Here is a 19,137-nt window from a genome sequence, read left to right as displayed (position 1 = left end):
CCACCCTTTTACTATTGATGTGCTAATAGAATACTTTTGGATTTCCTTTTATGTTAACTGCCAGGCTTTTGTCCATAATCCCCCTTTACTCCTCGTATTTGCTTTTTTACATCCCTTCCAAACATTCTGTATTCAGATTGGTTATCAATGATATTTGCTACCTGACATCTGTCATAAGTAAATTTTTTCTTCTTTAACTTAATTTCTATCTCCTTTGTCATAGAGGGAACTCTGGATTTGTTTATCCTACCTTTCCTTTTTGAGGGAACATACCTTGACTCTGCCCAAACCATTTCCACTTTGAAGGTAGCCCATTGCTCAGCGATAGTTTTTCCTGCCAAATTTTCATTCCAGTCTATCCGGCCCAGCTCTGTTCTTGCCCCCAAAACATTGTTAAATCAAGATCGAGTTGAGTAATCAGAATAGGAGTTTGTAGGTTTGGTAAATCATTATAACATAAGCATAATGAAATTATCATTTTGACCTGTTAACATATTTCAGAGGTCAATAAATACAGCAGCTAGGCACTGAAGGACAACTAATCAGTTGCAATATTCAAATAAATTGAAAAACTATACTGGTGATGACATACCAGTCAGATACCGATCATCCAAATTGTGAAAACAATTCTGAATCTTTCGAAGGATGTACAAATGACAGTCAGGCAACACAGAATCTTAAGATGCTTTTAGAAATGACAGGCTGTACGATAAAATATAGTGTAGCTGTTTGAGAGGTAGCCAAACAAGATATGGTATCGTGCACTGAGATTTTCAACGGACCTTTGACAGCAGTCATGAACTGAGACTGTTTCAGGATTTAAAAGACACTTCGAATTGATGGACAGTTCTCCAGATAGAATGAGAATTGGCTTAAAGCCAAAAGACAGAGATCAGTGATTTTCCTACAGTACAAGGCAACCTGATCAGCTTAAGGTGATCTGATACTCCAAAGTCTCCTAATATTAATCAGTTAAAACTGCCACGCTCGAATGTAATAACTAGGAACTAACCAAACTGTTTAGAGTACTTTGATGAAACGCTGAATCTGTTGTCAATGAAAGCCTTTCGTGCTTGTGTGGTGGTGTTTTTGTTCACAGTTCCTCACAAGATTGTTACATTTCAACTTTTAGAGACTATAAAACGAAGTCAAAACTTCCTGTGGATTTAAGTTTAGAAACTAATAGTACAACGTCCTGGTATATTCTTCATGCATCCTTTCCTAGGACACTACTTTTCACGATGTTTGTAAACCATATGGGCATGTTGTAGGCATGTAGTTACTTTTCACAGTGTCACATTGGTCTCTGGGCATAGAGTGTGGTGAAAAAAGTTGATTACTTTCAGAGTGACAGCTAACAATTATAAACATTACTTAAATATATAAACTGTATTTGACGTGAATAAAAGACTAACATGATACAAAGAGCAAGAAAAAATGAGCATGACCATATATCAAATATGTAGTCGACATGACAGAAATAATAATATTGCATATTGAAAGTGGAGAAAAACCTTGAAGTTAATGGTTTTGGAGTTATAAGAAGTCATTATGCTGCCATTATGCAAACTAATTATATAGACCATTCTGGAGTATGGCCCCGATTGTTGGTCAAAAATATTGCTTCCGTATTAGAATTTGAAAGGTGGCCAAAATGATTTTAGACCGTTTGGATTACGTATTTTCAAATAGTTTAGAGAATTGCAAATGCAGTTCACTTTAGAAAAACAACGATGAGGGTTCCTTAAGATATTGAACAAGATAGGTTGTATTAAAGATAACAAGCTGCTTAAATATGCACTTGAGTCTAAGACTGGCGCTGGAATGTTGTTGTTAAGGGCATAATTTTCTAAATTAATGCAAGGTTCGAGATTAGAACACTTATTTTTCTACAGGGTAATGGATGTGTGTCAGAGATTGGACTTTATTGCACGTTAAGCAAAACTCCAATAAGGTGGTAAGCTGCATGTCTGGAACAGACAGGGAGGATCATGGAAATTTTAATAAATTAGTGCCTACTGATTATTTTTTCTTGGAGAACAAGGAAATAATTTAGACTTACATAAAAGCAAAGTACTGTGAATGATGGAGATCGGAAATAATAACAGAAAGTGCTGGAAAAACCCAGCAGGTCTGGCAACATCTGTGGAAAGAGAAACAGAGTTAACGTTTCGACTCCCATATAGCCCTTCTTTGGAACACCTTCGGAATAATTTAGTCTCGCTTCAGTATAAATTAACAATCATTTAGAGTTGCAAATCCATTAATGAATAATCATGCATGGATCATAAATTGAATTAACTTGTTGACGCCAGTTATGCTGACACCTTGTGTTTATATTTATTGATTAAATGACTGAATGTTGAAGCGTATATTCTGCAAACCTGACTCTTAACATGTTCATTGAATTCGGTTCCTGCGATCGGTTTTTGCAACAGACAGAAATATACACAGCAGTTAAAGAACAATTTAATTTAATTTTTAATTGTGCAACAATAAATCCAAGTATCTGCGCTGATTGCAGACCTTCCAGCTTTAAGAAATGAACGTTAAGTTAATTGGGCGAATTTTAATACGCCTCCATTGACCAATCAGAAGCTGAGATGTGATTGGGGATCCGGACTGCCCCCTTCAATACCCAGCCACCATCACGCACGATCAGACGCAGTGTAAAATTGGATAGCGAGCAGCTCGGTAGGATTTCTGCACGAATCCACTGGCAATTTTAGACAAAAATACAAGATTTAAATGAAGTAATCCGAGCGATTCATAATCTTTCAGGTATTTGCTACGTTGCAGCTTTTGCAGCTTTAAAATACATTGATATTAAGGAAAAATGATAATTCATGGTACGGGCACGTTCTGAAACAAGGGGAATGTTTCTCGCTGGAAATGAGATATAAAATATATTGGTTGCTGAAATGTCAATTATTTTACTGTGTATTATCCTGGTGGAATCTCGTGTTTGGGCAGATTCGTTACTCGATTCCTGAGGAACTGCAACTGGGCTCCTTTGTTGGGAATATCGCAGATGATTTGGGTTTAGATATAAAGCAGCTCTCGGCTCGCCGTTTTCGGATTGTACCCGGTCCCAGGGAGGAATATGTGGACATAGACTTGGACACTGGCATTTTATTTGTAAAGGAGAAAATTGACAGAGAACAAATTTGCGGGCCTAGTTTGAGTTGTGTGATTTCCTTGGACGGTTTGCTTGAAAATCCCTTAAAGCTGTTCCAGGTTGAAGTGGAGATTCTCGATGTGAATGACAATGCTCCCAGTTTCCCAAAGACACAAATCCGCCTTGAAATCTCAGAGCGTTCTACTCTGGGAGCGCGCTATCCCGTCGAGTCCGCGCACGATCCGGACATTGGAACTAACTCAGTGCAGACCTACGAGCTCCTGCCCAACGATTATTTTATTCTCGATGTGCGCAGTGGAGAAGGAAAGTTGCCAGTATTGGTGCTGCAGAGTTCCTTGGACAGAGAAACGGAATCCAGCCACATGTTAACGTTAATAGCCAAGGACGGCGGGGTCCCTGTGAGATCCGGCACGGTTCAGGTCACAATCATAGTAAAAGATGCAAATGACAACGCCCCTGTCTTTCCCCAGTCAGTTTACAGAGTCAGCCTATTGGAAACGGCACCCACAGGGTCTCGGGTAATCATATTAAATGCCACTGACGTGGACGAAGGTTCCAATGGAGAGATAACGTACTCGCTCAGTAGCCACACTTCAGCGAAAGCTCGGGAACTCTTCCAGGTGGATTCAAGAACTGGGGAGATGAGAATACAAGGGAGTTTGGACTATGAAGAATGCAAGGCCTTCCAAATTAATGTACAAGCAATGGACATGGGTTCTGAGGCAATGTCCGGGCACTGTGATGTTTTTGTGGATATTATTGATGTGAATGATAACGCCCCTGAGGTGACATTGACGTCTTTGTCCAGTACAGTCTCAGAAGATGCTCCAGTTGGAACTGTAGTCGCTCTGTTCCGTGCAGCAGATAAAGATTCGGGACAAAACGGACAGGTGCAATGTCAAATATCAAATAACCTAATCTTTAAACTAGATTCTTCTTTGAAGAATTATTATGGATTACTTGTGCAACATGCACTGGATCGCGAAAATGATTCCAAGTATGACGTCACTATAACATGCACGGATTCAGGAAATCCTCCTCTCACATCCAAGAAAAACATTCGTGTGCAAGTTTCAGATATAAATGACAATGCCCCAAGGTTTACCCAGTCTTTATATACAGCAAGCGTCATGGAGAACAATGTTATTGGCGCTTCTATATTCTCAATTACAGCCTTTGATACAGATATTGGACGGAACGCTCGACTAAAATACTCTATCCTCGAGACGCAAGTTCAGAACGCCTCGGCATCCACTTACATCTCTATTAACTCGGAGACTGGGGTCATATTAGCTCAGAGATCTTTTGACTACGAGAAATTGAAAAACTTTCTGATCCAAGCTCAGGTCACGGACTCTGGAACGCCACCACTCTCAAGTAATGTCTCAGTGAATGTTATTATCATCGATCAGAATGACAATGTTCCAGTGATCGTGCACCCATTGGCCGACTATGGGTCAACAGCAGTAGAGACAATATCCAGGTTTGCAGAACCGGGCTACTTGGTTACCAAGGTATCGGCCACTGATGCTGACGCCGGTCAGAACGCTCGCCTTTCTTATTCAATTTTTCAGGCTACTCAGCACAACCTTTTTACTATTTCACCAGACACTGGGGAAATTTGGACAATCCGCCGTATTGCCAATAGAGATACCTCCAAGCAAAGGTTGGTGATTGTGGTAAAAGATAGTGGAACACCGTCACTTTCTGCCACAGTGACCATCATCTTATCTGTGGTAGGTGGCGACACTGAAACATTTTCCAGCGTAAGTGGATCGTCGGAAGATGCAGGGTTCACTCCCGATCTGAGTCTTTCCTTGGTCATAGCATTAGGAGTAATTTCTACCATTTTTCTAGTGATTTTAATTATTCTCGCTGTGAAGGTTCATAAAAGCAGAAACGCTTTGGGTGGTCAGTACTGTTCCCTGGGTGTTTGTTGCTGCTTTGAAACGAGAAATTCTCTGAATGGAATTCAAAAAGCCAGTAGAAATCTTCAGATACCCCCGAACTATGTAGAGGTATTCGGGGGTGATCCACTTTCTCAGAGTTTCCGCTATGAGTCATGTTCAACATTGCAGTCAACAAAGAGAGACTTCATAACCCCCAATACATGCAGGTCATCGGCAGACAAGAATTATCTCCGGAGTGAATCAACGAGGAAAGAAAACACTGGAATGGTTAATTCGGAAAATAACAGCAACTCTGTAAACAACGAGGTGAGGTGCTTTTAGAATGTGAATAAGATCTTCGCTGATTTGATTTGGTTGAAGGGATAAATATATTTAGGGAAAGTTGTACGTGCTGAATTCAACAGGATTGTTGTAATACCTTTAAAGGTTCTTTTGTAGTTTTCTGCCATATTTCTATTTCCTATAAGCATCCCTGTGTCATACTAATGTAATAGTATCTTGTAGGATGTGCTTGCATTGTGATTATGTGTAATTTATTACACTGTCAAGCCAAGTTAATAAGGTGTTCTGGGCGCCCACCATGCCTGTTAACACTATCTAACTCAACTGGAGATTACTTCAATGTATGAGAATTGTTGACTTTTTTTGCACACTCTGATCTTTGAACTGCAACTATCTTGTGAAGAGCTTTGTGTATGCATGAAATTGTGCAAAAAAAACTTTCGCCGACAGTAGATTAGCAGTTCCACACAGATCCTGTAAAACAGTTGATTAGTTCCTCTTTGTCACGGTCTCAGCATACTAGTTCTGATTATCTAATATAAGCTTGTTTCTTTGCATTGGATCATTCCAAATTGATCAGCTAGTATAAGATGACCATGCTCCAATTAGGCTGCATAAAAACTGACTTTGGATCAATTCAATGTTTTTCAAAAATCCATTTTGAATCTTTTTTGCTGTCAACAGGGAACCAATGTTGTAGTTCTTCGAACTGATGTTCAGAGCCATGTGATTGGAGATCTTCTGACATGCTTAAACATGTGTAACAAAATCTCCCTGTTTAGGAGAGTCTGCACAGGAGACAACGGTCCAGCTCCAGTCACTCACTTTGATACCATTGCCCTCTCCGGGTATGGTAGAAATCGGGTATCTGCAACACCTGGCCCTGAAGAGCATAAAGTGAGATGATAACTTTAACCATTTAATCTGAGTGGAATTGACGCGTCTGCTTTGAAGCAAAACGGGCCCATGTGCTCATAGAACATGGGACCCTTCATTCGGATTTGAAATTTGATCAGCATCTTTTAAAACTGCGGCCAAACTTGGCATAACTAAGATCAAGTTGGGTAGTTAGAATAGAGATTTATAGGATTGGGAATTCACCACACAATTAGCATGATGAAAAAGCCCTTTAGACATGTTAACAATATTCAGAGCTCTAGAAATACAGCACCTAGGGACAATAGAACAACTAATCGATTTCAATGTTCATAAAAGAGTTAAGTAACTATATTCTTGGCACTTTCTAAACCAACTGCAGTATACTTAAATGTATGGGAATTGTTGACTTTGTCACACAAACTCTAAATGTTTCAATGTAACTGTCTTGTAAGGAACTCTACTTTCACAAAACCATGCAAGTGCTTTTGATGATAATAGAATATCAGTTCCACACAGGTCCTGAAAACTACATGGTTAGTTCCTAGTTGTCACGGTCCCTGCTCAGTAGTTCTCATTACCTCATTTCAGCATATGATATGTTGAGTGTCTGAGTGTCAGTTCATTTAATTTCATCGGATGCCGTTCTGAATACAAGCTGCTGACTTATCACTGGTTGTTTAAAACCAACAAACGCCAACAGCCTATATATCCTGGCGGGTATCACACCCCCGATATAAGAAGAACAGTAGCCAGCAAGAAAACGTGACTCCATGAAACATCAGATGAGGGGCACCCTCTGCATGGTCATACACCTACATCCAGCCGCCTAAAGTCAAGGAAGTGCTTCATGAACAGTGTTGTTGCATTACAATCAACCCCATCTGAAGCCCACATCGCCTTGTGGAAAGACTGGCTCGCCAGTCTCGAACAACCCCCAGTGATGGAAATTCTACCGGAAGAAAGCCTTCCCCCAGGAGCTAATTGTAACTGGGCAACCTGGAAGTGCCTTAATAGACTTAAGTCGTTCAAAGGTGTCACTAAGCAAATGGGGATATACAACCAGCCCGCCAACGTGTGAATGTGGAACTGGGCCACAGACTATGCAACCTGTCCTGCAATGCCTATCGCTAGAGGAACCCTGCACTGTTGCAGATCTTGCCGAATTCAACAACAAGGCGCAAAAATGTGTCCAGTTCTGGCTGGGCCATGTATAGACTGTATGTGGACACAATAGATAAGAAGATTGGGTGATGAAGTATAATTCCACAAACAGTCCCAGTTGAGAAAACATTTCTGAATCATTTGCAGGACAGTACAAGTGACAGCCAAGGAGCGCAGAAATCCTAAGACTGTTTCAGAAATGACACTGCACTGTAAAATATAACACAATTCTCTGAGAGTTTCCTAAGCTTGGGCAGATCAAAAGATATTGTTAATGAAGATTTTCAATACACAATTGACAACAGTTCAGAAGTGAGACTGCTTCTGAATTTTATGACTCAACGAATTCATTGCAGTTTAGCTAGATGAAGTGAGAATTGGTTTGATGCTGGAAGACAGTGGTGATTTTCCTGCCATACAAGGCAGCCTAATGGCTTTAGGATGATATGGTATTCAAAAACTTCCTGATTTTAGTCATTTTTTTTGTTCATTCATGTTATGCGGGCTTCACAGGCTGGGCCAGCATTTATTCCGAATTGATAGTTGCCCTTGAGGATGTACTTGTATGCTACCTTCTTAAACCGCTGTAGCCTATGTGGTGTAGGTACACCCACAGTGCTGTCAGGAAGGGAGTTCCAGGGTTTTGACCCAGCGGCAGTGAAGGAACAGCAATATGTTTCCAAGCCAGGATGGTGAGTGACTTGGAGGGAAACTTCCAGGTGGCGATGTTCCGATCGATTTGCTGCCCTTGTCCTTCTAGATGAAAGTGGTCGTAGGTTTGGAAGATGCTGTCGAAGAAGCCTTTGTGAATTCATGCAGTGCATCTTGCAGCTGGTACACACTGCTGCTACTGTGTGTCAGAGGTGGAGGGATTGAATGTTTGTGGATGTGGTGCCAATCAAGTGAGCTGCTTTGACCTGGACGGTGTCAAGCTTCTTGAGTGTTAAGGGAGCTGCACTCATCCAGGCAAGGGGGGAATATTCCACTAAACTCCTGACATGTGCCTTGTAGATGGTGGACAGGCTTTGGGGAATCACAAGATGAGTTACTCGTGGCATGATTTGTCGCCTCTGATCTGCATTTCTAGCCATAGTATTTATATGGCTAACCCTGTTCAGTTTCTGGTCAATAGTAACTCCCAGGATGTTGATAGTGGGGGATTTAGTGATGTTAATGCTATTGAACAACAAGGGGTGATGGTTGGATTCTCTCTTGTTGGAGATGGCCTTTGTCTGACACTTGTGTGGTGCAAATGTTACTTGCCGCTTGTCAGCCCAAGCCTGGATATTGTCCAGGTCTTGCTGCATTTTGACATAGACTGCTTCAGTATTTGAGGAGTCATGAATGGTGCTGAACATTGTGCAATCATCAGCCAACATCCCCACTTTTGACCTTATGGTGGAAGGAAGATCATTGATGAAGCAACCTAGGACACTATCCTGAGGAACTCCTGCAGTGATGCCCTGGAGCTGAGATGACTGACCTCCAACAACCATTTCCCTTTTAGCTAGGCATGACCCAACCAGAGGAGAGCTTACCCCCTTATTCCCTTTGACTCCAGTTTTGTCAGTGCTCCTTGATGCCACACTCAGTCAAATGCCAGTTAGTTAGAACTGGCACACTGAGACCGTAATAACAAGAACAAGCCAGGTTTACAGTACCTGGCTGCAACTGTTAGCCTGTTTTTGAAGAAAGAGTCCTCAACTTGCACATTATGTGTGCGCTCAGCTTTCCTTGCAAGATAATTATATTTGAACATTTAGGGCGTACAGAACAAAGTCAACACTTCCCAGGCATTTAGGATTTGAAAGTGACAGAAGAATTTCCTGACCTATTCTTTATGGACACTTTCTCGGATAGCAACCTTTCACAATGCTTGTGAATGACATGAACACGATGTGGCTGTGCAATTGCTTTTCCCAGTGACGTATAGTGTGCGGGCATAATAGTGAGTTGAAAGAAAAATAATTATTTTCAGAGTTAAGTTGAATGATTGTGCAGATTGCTTGAATACATGAAATGGATTTAAGATGCATAAAATGCGCATATGATCGAGTACCAAAAGTAAAGAAAATTGCAGTGATCAAACAGCAAAAACTGAAGTCAACTGGGCAATCTGAACTGGTTAGTAATATAGCAACTTGAAAATATAGAAGTATCTGCAAGTTAATGGTTTTGAGTCATGAAAAGTTATTATGGACATTAGAACAAGGAGCAGGAGTAGGTCATTCAGCCCCCAAAGCTGCTCCACCATTTAATAGGATCATGACTGATATGATAGTAACCTGAAATCTGCATCCCACCTCCCGCCGATAATCTACCACCCCCTTGCTTACCAAAAACCTTCACCTCTGCCGTTAAACTACCCAAATACTCTGCTTCCACCATCATGCGAACAAACGAACATGGAGCAAGAGTATTATGTTGACATTATGCAAATTAATTAGAAGGTCCGTTCTAGAGTATGGTCTGTAAATTTGATCAAAGCTATATTTCCTGCCTTAGAAATTGAAAGGCAACCATGATGATTTTAGCTCTTTGGGATTAGGTGTTTTTAAATACATTAAGGAATTACATGCATACTACACTTTAGAAAAGGAGGGGTCTATGTATGCATGCCTTTAAAATATTGAGCTCGAAAGGTGATATTGAAGATAATAAACTTCTTGGTTCCGAGTGTAAACGGTGGGTTTATGATATAATATTCATGCAAGGTTCAGGATTAGAACATGTTTTTTTCACAGGTTAGTGGATGTTTGACGCAGGGATTGGAGTTCATGATTGGTCAAATGACACTCTAATAAGATGGTTAGCTCGATGTTTGAAAGAGAAGAGGAGGATTATGGACATATCAGTACTGTAGTGTCGATTCATTAGCTTTATAGGAAAACAGGGATATCTTTTAGACTTCTTTTATGAGAATCAACGTCTGCTTGAGGACAAGAACAGAAGAAATAGGAGCAGGCATAGGCAATTGACCCCTTCGAGCCCATTCTGCCATTCATTGAGATGATGGCTGATCTTCCATTTCAACAGCATTTTCCTGCACTATGCCCATATCCATAGATGTTGTTAATAAGTAGAAATCTATCGATCTCAGTCTTGAACATACTCAATGACTAAGTCTCCACAGCACTCTGGAGCAGAAAATTCCAAATGTTCGCCACCTTCTTGAGTGAAAGAATTCCTCCTCATCTCAGTTCTAAATGACCTGCCCCTTATTCTGAGACTGCATTCCCTGGTTCTGGGCCCCTTAGCCAAGGGACAAATCCTTCCTGCATCTATCCTGTCCAGCCCTATAAGAATTTTGTGTTTGAATGAGATGACCCAGAGATAAAGGCTCAGGCTATTTAACCTTTTCTCACAGGACAAACCCTCCACCCCAGGAATTAATTTAACAAACTTTGTTGCACTCCCTCTATGGCAAGTATATTTTTCTTTTGCCAAGGGCATCAAAGCTGCACACAATATTCCCAGGGTGGTCTCGGTGAGACATCTTTAGTCATGTGCTCAAATAACCTTGTAATGAAGGCCAGCATACCATTTGTCTTCTTAACTCCTTGCTTATCTGCATGTTAGCTTTCAGTGTCTCATGGACAAGGACAGTCTAGTCCCTTTGAAATTCACCACTTCCCAGCGCCTCACCATTTGAGAAATATGCTTTATTTCTGTGTTTCCTTACCAAAGTGAATAACTTCATGTTTCCATACAATGTATTCCATCTGACAAACGTTTTGCCCACTCACTTAGCCTCCATCTGCAAACTTGGAAATATTCCATTCACTTCCCACATCCAAATCATAGATAAATATTTTTAACAGCTGGAGGCCAAGTATTGATCCTTGCGGTACCACACTAGTCACAGCGTAGCAACCTGAAAACAGCCCATTTAATCCTACTCGCTGATTCTGTCCGCAAACCAGATTTCAATCTATGTCAATATATTACCCCCAATCCCACGTGCTCTCATTTTGTTCATTAACCTATAGTATGGGCTCATATCAAAAACTTGCTGAAAATCTAAATACACCACAAACATCAGTTCCCCCCTTTCGATTCTGTGAGTTACATTGAATTGACAGCCATTACGGAATAATGAAACATAGATTCTCAATTGGATGAAATTAACAGGACCAATGAGTAAAGCCGAAATCTATGGTTCCAATTTATATATTATTTTGATTTCTTTTATTGTTTTTCACAAACCGGAGGCTTAAGCTGTTCGTTGCAATTGGGCCCGAGGATTAAGTTCGCAAGAGATGGAAGGAAAGCAGAATAGTAAAACAAAACCTTTCTTCAATTTTCAATTGTCCAATAATAAATCTAAGCATCTGCGCTTGTTTCAGAACATCCTGCTTTAAGAAATGAACACTCTTCTGATTGGTCGAATTTCAATGTGCTTCTGTTCACCAATCAGAAGCTGAGATGTGATTGGGGATCCGGACTGCCCCCTTCACTACCCAGCCACCAACACGCACGATCAGACGCAGTGTAAAATTGGATAGCGAGCAGCTCGGTTGGATTTCTGCACGAATCCACTGGCAATTTTAGACAAAAATAGAAGATTGAAATGAAATAATCCGAGCGATTCGTAAAATATTCAGGTATTTGCTGCATCGCAGTTGTTCCGGCTTTAAAATATATTGCTATAACTGTAAAAAGGATAATTCATGGTACGGGCACGTTCTGAAGCAAGGGGAATGTTTCTCGCTGGAAATGAGATATAAAATATATTGGTTGCTGAAATGCCAATTATTTTACTGTGTATTATCCTGGTGGAATCTCGTGTTTGGGCAGATTCGTTACTCGATTCCCGAGGAACTGCAACTGGGCTCCTTTGTTGGGAATATCGCAGATGATTTGGGTTTAGATATAAAGCAGCTCTCGGCTCGCCGTTTTCGGATAGTACCCGGTCCCAGGAAGCAATACGTGGACATAAATTTGGACACTGGCATTTTATTTGTCAAGGAGAAAATTGACAGAGAACAGATTTGCGGGCCTAGTTTGAGTTGTGTGATTTCCTTGGACGGTTTGCTTGAAAATCCCTTAAAGCTGTATCAGGTTGAAGTGGAGATTCTCGATGTGAATGACAATGCTCCCAGTTTCCCAAAGACACAAATCCACCTTGAAATCTCAGAACGTTCTACGCCAAGAACGCGTTTTCCCTTTGAGTCCGCGCACGATCCGGACATTGGAACTAATTCATTGCAAACCTACGAGATCCTTTCGAACGATTATTTTATTCTCGATGTGCGCAGTGGAGAAGCAAAGTCGCCAGTATTGGTGCTGCAGAGTTCCTTGGACAGAGAAACGGAATCCAGCCACATATTAACGTTAATAGCCAAGGACGGCGGGGTCCCTGTGAGATCCGGCACGGTTCAGGTCACAATCATAGTGAAAGATACAAACGACAACGCCCCTGTTTTTCCCCAGTCAGTTTACAGAGTCTCCCTACTGGAAACGGCACCCACAGGTACTCGGGTAATCATATTAAATGCCACTGACTTGGACGATGGTCCCAATGGAAAGATAACGTATTCGCTCAGTGGCCATTCTTCTGCTAGAGTTCGGGAACTTTTTGACGTGGATTCCAAAACTGGAGAAATCAGATTAAAGGGGAATCTGGACTTTGAAGAGAACAAGGCCTTTGAGATTAACGTACAGGCAATAGACAAGGGTTCTGAGGCAATGTCCGGGCACTGTGATGTGCTGGTGGATATTATTGATGTAAATGATAACGCGCCTGAGGTAACATTGACATCTTTATCCAGTACAATATCAGAAAATGCTCCAGTTGGAACTGTAGTCGCTCTGTTCAGTGTAACAGATAAAGATTCGGGACCGAATGGGCAGGTACAATGTCAAACATCAAATAAACTGTTCTTTAAACTGGATTCTTCTTTGAAGAATTATTACGCATTACTTGTTCAACATTCTCTAGATCGTGAAAAAGCCTCCAAGTATGACGTCACTATAACATGCACGGATTCAGGAAATCCTCCTCTCACATCCAAGAAAAACATTCGGCTGGAGGTTTCAGATATAAATGACAATGCCCCACGTTTTACCCAGTCTTTATACACAGCAAGCGTCACGGAGAATAATGTTATTGGCGCTCCTATTTTTTCCATTACAGCCTTTGATCCAGATGTTGGTCAGAACGCTCGGCTAAAATACTCTATCCTGGAGACGCAAGTTCAGAACGCCTCGGTAGCCACTTACATCTCTATTAACTCGGAGACTGGGGTCATATTAGCTCAGAGATCTTTTGACTACGAGAAATTGAAAAATTTTCAGTTCCAAGCTCAGGTCATGGACTCTGGAACCCCACCACTCAACTGCAATGTCTCAGTGAATGTTATTATCCTTGATCAGAATGACAATGTTCCAGTGATCGTGCGCCCATTGGCCGAGTATGGGTCAACAGCTGTAGAGACAATATCCAGGTTTGCAGAACCAGGCTACTTGGTTACCAAAGTATCGGCCACTGATGCTGACGCCGGTCAGAACGCTCGCCTTTCTTATTCAATTTTCCAGGCTACCCAGAATAACCTTTTTACTATTTCACCAGACTCTGGGGAAATTTGGACTATCCGTCATATTGCCCATAACGATGCCTCTAAGCAAAGGTTGGTGATTGTGGTAAAAGATAATGGAACACCATTACTTTCTGCCACAGTGACCATCATCTTATCTGTGGTAGGTGGCGACACTGAAACATTTTCCAGTGTCGGTGGATTGTCGGAAGATGCAGGGTTCACTCCCGATCTGAGCCTTTCCTTGGTCATAGCATTAGGAGTAATTTCTATCATTTTTCTAGTGATTTTAATTATTCTCGCTGTGAAGGTTCATAGAAGCAGAAACGCTTTGGGTGGTCAGTACTGTTCCCTGGGTGTTTGTTGCTGCTTTGAAACGAGAAATTCTTTGAATGGAATTCAAAAAGCCAGTAGAAACCTTCAGATACCCCCGAACTATGTAGAGGTATTCGGGGGTGATCCACTTTCTCAGAGTTTCCGCTATGAATCCTGTTCAACATTGCAGTCAACAAAGAGAGACTTCATAACCCCCAACACACGCAGATCATCTACAGCCAAGAATTCTGTCCGGAATGAGTCTATCAGGAAAGAAGACACGAGAGTGATTAATTTTGAAAAGTACAGCAACTCTGTGAACAACGAGGTGAGGTGCTTTTAGAAAGTGAATAAGGCCTTCACTGATTTGATTTGAATGCATTGATGTATTTAGGGAAATACCTACCTGCTGAATTCAATAGGATAGTTGTAATAACTTAATTGGATCTTGATCAGCTTTCTGCCATATTTCCAATTCCTTTCAACATCTCTTTACCAACGCAATGTAATGGCATCTTGTAGGATGAATTTGCATCGTGTCTTTATTATATGTGACTTGTTACATTTTCAAGCCAAGTTAATACGGTGTTCTGGGTGCCCACCATGCCTGTTGACACTGTCTAACTCAACTGAAGGTTACTTCAATGCATGAGAATTGTAGACTTTTTTGCACACTCTGAACTTTAAACTGCAACTATCTTGTGAAGAGTTTTGTGCATGCATGAAATTGTGCAAGAAAAGAACAATTTTGCTGATAGTAGATTAGCAGTTCCACACAGGTCCTGTAAAACAGTTGATTAGTTCCTCGTTGTCACAGTCTCAGCATACTAGTTCTGATTATCTAATATTAGCATGTTTTGCGTAATGGATCATTCCAGATTGATCAGCTAGTCCAAGATGACCATGCTTCAATTCGGCTGCAGAAAAAGTGACTTCAGGTGAATTCAATGTTTTTCAAAAATCCATTTTGAATCATTTTGCTGTCAACAGGGAATCAATGTCATAGTTCTTTTAACTGATGTTTAGAGCGCTGTGATTGGAGATCTTCTGACATGCTTAAACATGTGAAACAAAATATCCCTGTTTACGAGAGTCTGCATGCGAGACAACAGCCCAGCTACAGTCACTGACTTTGATGCCATTGCGCTCTCAGGGTATGGTAGAAAACTGGTATCCAGAACATCTAGCCCTTAACAGCATAAAGTGAGATGATAATTTTACCCAGTTAGTCTGAGTGGAATTGAAGCCATGTGCTCACACAGCACGGGAATCTTCACTCATGCATTTGAAATTTGATCAGCAGTTTTTAAAACTGCAGCCAAACCTGGCATAACGAAAATCAAGTTGCATAATTCAAATAGGGATTTATAGGATTGGGAACTCACCACAACATAAGCATGATGAAATAGTCCTGTTAACAATATTCACAGTCCTATAAATACAGCACCTAGGGACCATAGAACAGCTAATTGGTTTCAATGTTCAAAAAATAAGCTAAGTAACTATATTGTTGGCACTTCCTAAACCAACTGCAGTATACTTAAATGTATGGGAATTGTTGATTTGTCTCACAAACTCTAAATGTTTCAATGTAACTGTCTTGTGAGGGACTATACTTTCACAAAATCATGCAAGTGCTTTTGATGATAATAGAATATCAGTTCCACACAGGCCCTGTAAACTATTTGGTTAGTTCCTCGTTGTCACAGTCCCTGCTCAGTGATTCTCATTAATTCATATCAACATGGCTCTGAGTGTCAGTTCATTTTAATTCCATTGGGTGATGAAGTATAATTCCACCAACCCATCCAAATTGAGAAAACATTTATGAATCATTCGCAGCCAGGGAGCACAGAAATCATAAGACTGTTTAAGTAATGAGAGACTGCACTTTACAAAGAACAGAATTCTTTGGGAGTTGCATGAGCTTGGGCAGATCAAAGGGTATTGTTAATGAAGATTTTCAATGCACAATTGACAACAGTTCAGAAGTGAGACTGCTTCTGGATTTTATGACTCATCGAGTTGATGGCAGTTTGTCTAGATGAAGCGAGGATTGGTTTGGTGCTGGAAGGCAGTACAAGGCAACCTAATCACTTTCGGATGATATGAGATTCAAAAACATCCTAATTTTATTTTTTTTAATTTATTCACAGGATGTGGGCTTCGCTGGCTGGGCCAGCATTTATCGCCCATTCATAGTTGCCCTTGAGAAGGCGATGGTGAGCTGCCTTCTTGAACTGCTGCAGTCCATGTGGCATAGGTGCACCTATAGTGCTGTTAAGAAGGGAGTTCCAGGATCTTGACCCAGTGACAGTGACGGAATAGTGATATATATCCAAGCCAGGATGGTGAGTGACTTAGAGGGAAACTTCCAGGTGGTGGTGTTCCAATGTATCTGCTGCCCTTGTCCTTCCAGATGATAGTGATCGTAGGTTTTGTAGGTGCTGTCGATTGAGTCTTGGTGAATTCTGGCATTGCACCTTGTAGATGGCACACTGCTGCTACAATGTATCAGTGGTGGAGGGGTTGAACGTTTGTGGATATGGTGCCAATCAAGCAGGTTGCTTTGTCCTGGACGGTGTCATGCTTCTTGAACGTTGAGGAAGTTGCAATCATCCAGGCATGTGGAGAGTATTTCGGTACAGTCCTTACACGTGCCTTGTAGATGGTGGACAAGCTTAGGGGAGTTACTCACCTCATGATTCCTCACCTCTGACCTGCTCTTCTAACCACAGTATTTATATGGCTATTCAGTTTCTGGTCAATGGTAACTCCCAGCGTGTTGATAGTGGGGGAATTCAGTTTTGGTAATGCCATTGAACATCAGGGGGTGATGGTTGGATTCATGCTTCTGGAGATTGCCATTGCCTGACACTTGTGTGGTGCAAAAGTTACTTGCCACTTCTCTGGCCAAGCTTGGACATTGCTCAGGTCTTGCTGTATTTTGACATGTATTGCTTCAGTATCTGAGGAGTCACAAATGGTGCTGAACATTGTGCAATCATCAGCGAGCATCCCCACTTCTGAGCTTATGATGGAAGGAAGCTCATTGATGAAGCAGCTGAAGATGGTTGGGCCGAGGACACTACCCTGAGGAACTCCTGCAGTGATGTCCTGGAGCGGAGATGACTGACCTCCACAACCATTTCCTTTTTTGCTAGGCATGAATCCAACTGGAGGAGAGCTTTCTCCCTTGTTCCCATTGACTTCAGATTTGCTAGTGCTTCTTGACTCTATACTCGGTCAAATGCTAGTTAGCGAGAACTGGCGCACTGAGATGGTAATAACAAGAACCAAGCAGATTTACTGTACCTGGCTGAAATTGCTAGGCTGTTGCTGAAGAAGGCGTCCTGTACTTGCACATGATGTGCTTGAACATTATGTGCATGCTCAGATTTGCTCTCAAGATACCTTTATTTGAATATTTAGGGTGTGCAGAACAAAGTCAACACTTCCCATACATTTAGGTTTTGAAAGTGACTGGAGAATCTCCTGACGTATTCTTCATGGACCCTTTCTTGGTTGCCAACTTTTTACAAAGCTTGTAAATCATATGAACACGATGTAGCTGTGTAATCACTTTTCCCAGTTACGTATAGTGTGTGGGCAGATAGTGAGATAAAAGAAAAATAATTATTTTCAGAGTTAAATGGAACGATTATACAGATTGCTTAAAGATATGAAAAGGATTTAAGATGCATAAAAATAGACTAATGCACATATGATCGAATACTAAAAGTAAGAAAAATGGGCGTGATCAAACAGCAAAAACTGAAATCAACTGAGCAATATGAAAGTGGCAGTAATATAGCAAATTGAAACTATAGAAGTATTGGAAGTTAGTGATTTTGAGTGATGGAAATGTATTATGAACATTAGAACAAGGAGCAGGAGTAGATCATTCAGGCCCTCGAACTTGCTCCCCCATTTAATAAGATCATGGCTGGTCTGTTGGTAACTTAAAATCTGCATCCCACCTACCGCCGATAACCTATCACCCCCTTGCTTACCAAGATTCTATCCGCCTCTGCCTTAAAAATATTCAGATACTCAGCTTCCACCATCATACGAACATACATACAAGGTGCAAGAGTATTACGCTGACGTTTTGCAAATTAATTAGAAGGCCTATTCTGGAGTATGGTCTGTAATCTTGATCAAAGCTATATTTCCTGCCTTAGAAATTGAAAGGTAACCATGATGATTTTAGCTCTTTGGATGTTTTCGAATACCTTAAGGAATTACATGCATACTACACATTAGAAAGGGCGATGGAGGTGTCCATGTACGCATGCCTTTAAGATATTGAGCTCGAAAGGTGATATTGAAGATAATAAACTATTTACCTTGGATTGGAGTGTAAGACAATGGGCGCTGTGCTTATGATAAAATTCTCAATAATCATGCAAGGTTCAGGATTAGAACATATATTTTTTCACAGGTTAATGGATGTTTGTCACAGGGAATGGAGCTCACGATTGAACAAATGACATTCTAATAAGATGGTTAGCTCGATGTTTGGACGAGAAGGGGAGGATTATGGAAATATCAGTGCTGCAGTTTCATTAGTTTTATATGAAAACAAGGATATCATTTAGAGTTCTTTTATGAGAATCAATATCTGCTTGAGGACAAGAACATAATAAACAGGAGCCATTTCCCGACAACAAGGCCCTTCGGGTGCATTGTGCACTTCAATGAGATTATGGCTGATCTTCTACTTCAAGAAGATTTTCCTGCACCATCCCCGTATCCATAGATATTTTTAATAAGTAGAAATCTATCGATCTCAGTCTTGAACATACTCAATGACTGAGTCTCCACAGCCCTCTGGGGCAGAGAATTCCAAAAGTTCACCACATTCTTGAGTGAAGAAATCCCTCCTCATCGCAGTCCTAAATGACCTGCCCGT

General features: G+C 41.0%; 1 protein-coding gene across 7 annotated transcripts in view; it reads left to right on the top strand.

Moving 5' to 3' along the window:
- Window positions 1–19,137, top strand: part of LOC121280949 (protocadherin beta-15-like) — a 202,989-nt gene that overhangs the window by 71,001 nt on the left and 112,851 nt on the right. Inside the window, exon 1 of one of the 7 annotated variants that reach the window (XM_041193431.1) lies at window positions 2,812–5,355. The exons of the other annotated variants lie outside the window; for them this stretch is intronic. Within the exon in view, the coding sequence (XP_041049365.1) occupies window positions 2,893–5,355 (2,463 nt within the window). The 5' untranslated portion in view covers window positions 2,812–2,892. Of the gene's footprint in view, window positions 1–2,811; window positions 5,356–19,137 lie in introns of those variants that run through there. 7 annotated transcript variants of the gene reach the window in all.

This window comes from Carcharodon carcharias, chromosome 8, assembly GCF_017639515.1.
Source record: "Carcharodon carcharias isolate sCarCar2 chromosome 8, sCarCar2.pri, whole genome shotgun sequence".
NCBI lineage: Eukaryota > Metazoa > Chordata > Chondrichthyes > Lamniformes > Lamnidae > Carcharodon > Carcharodon carcharias.
The sequence above is the reverse complement of the archived record's forward strand: the minus strand, read 5'-3'. Positions and strand labels throughout refer to the sequence as shown.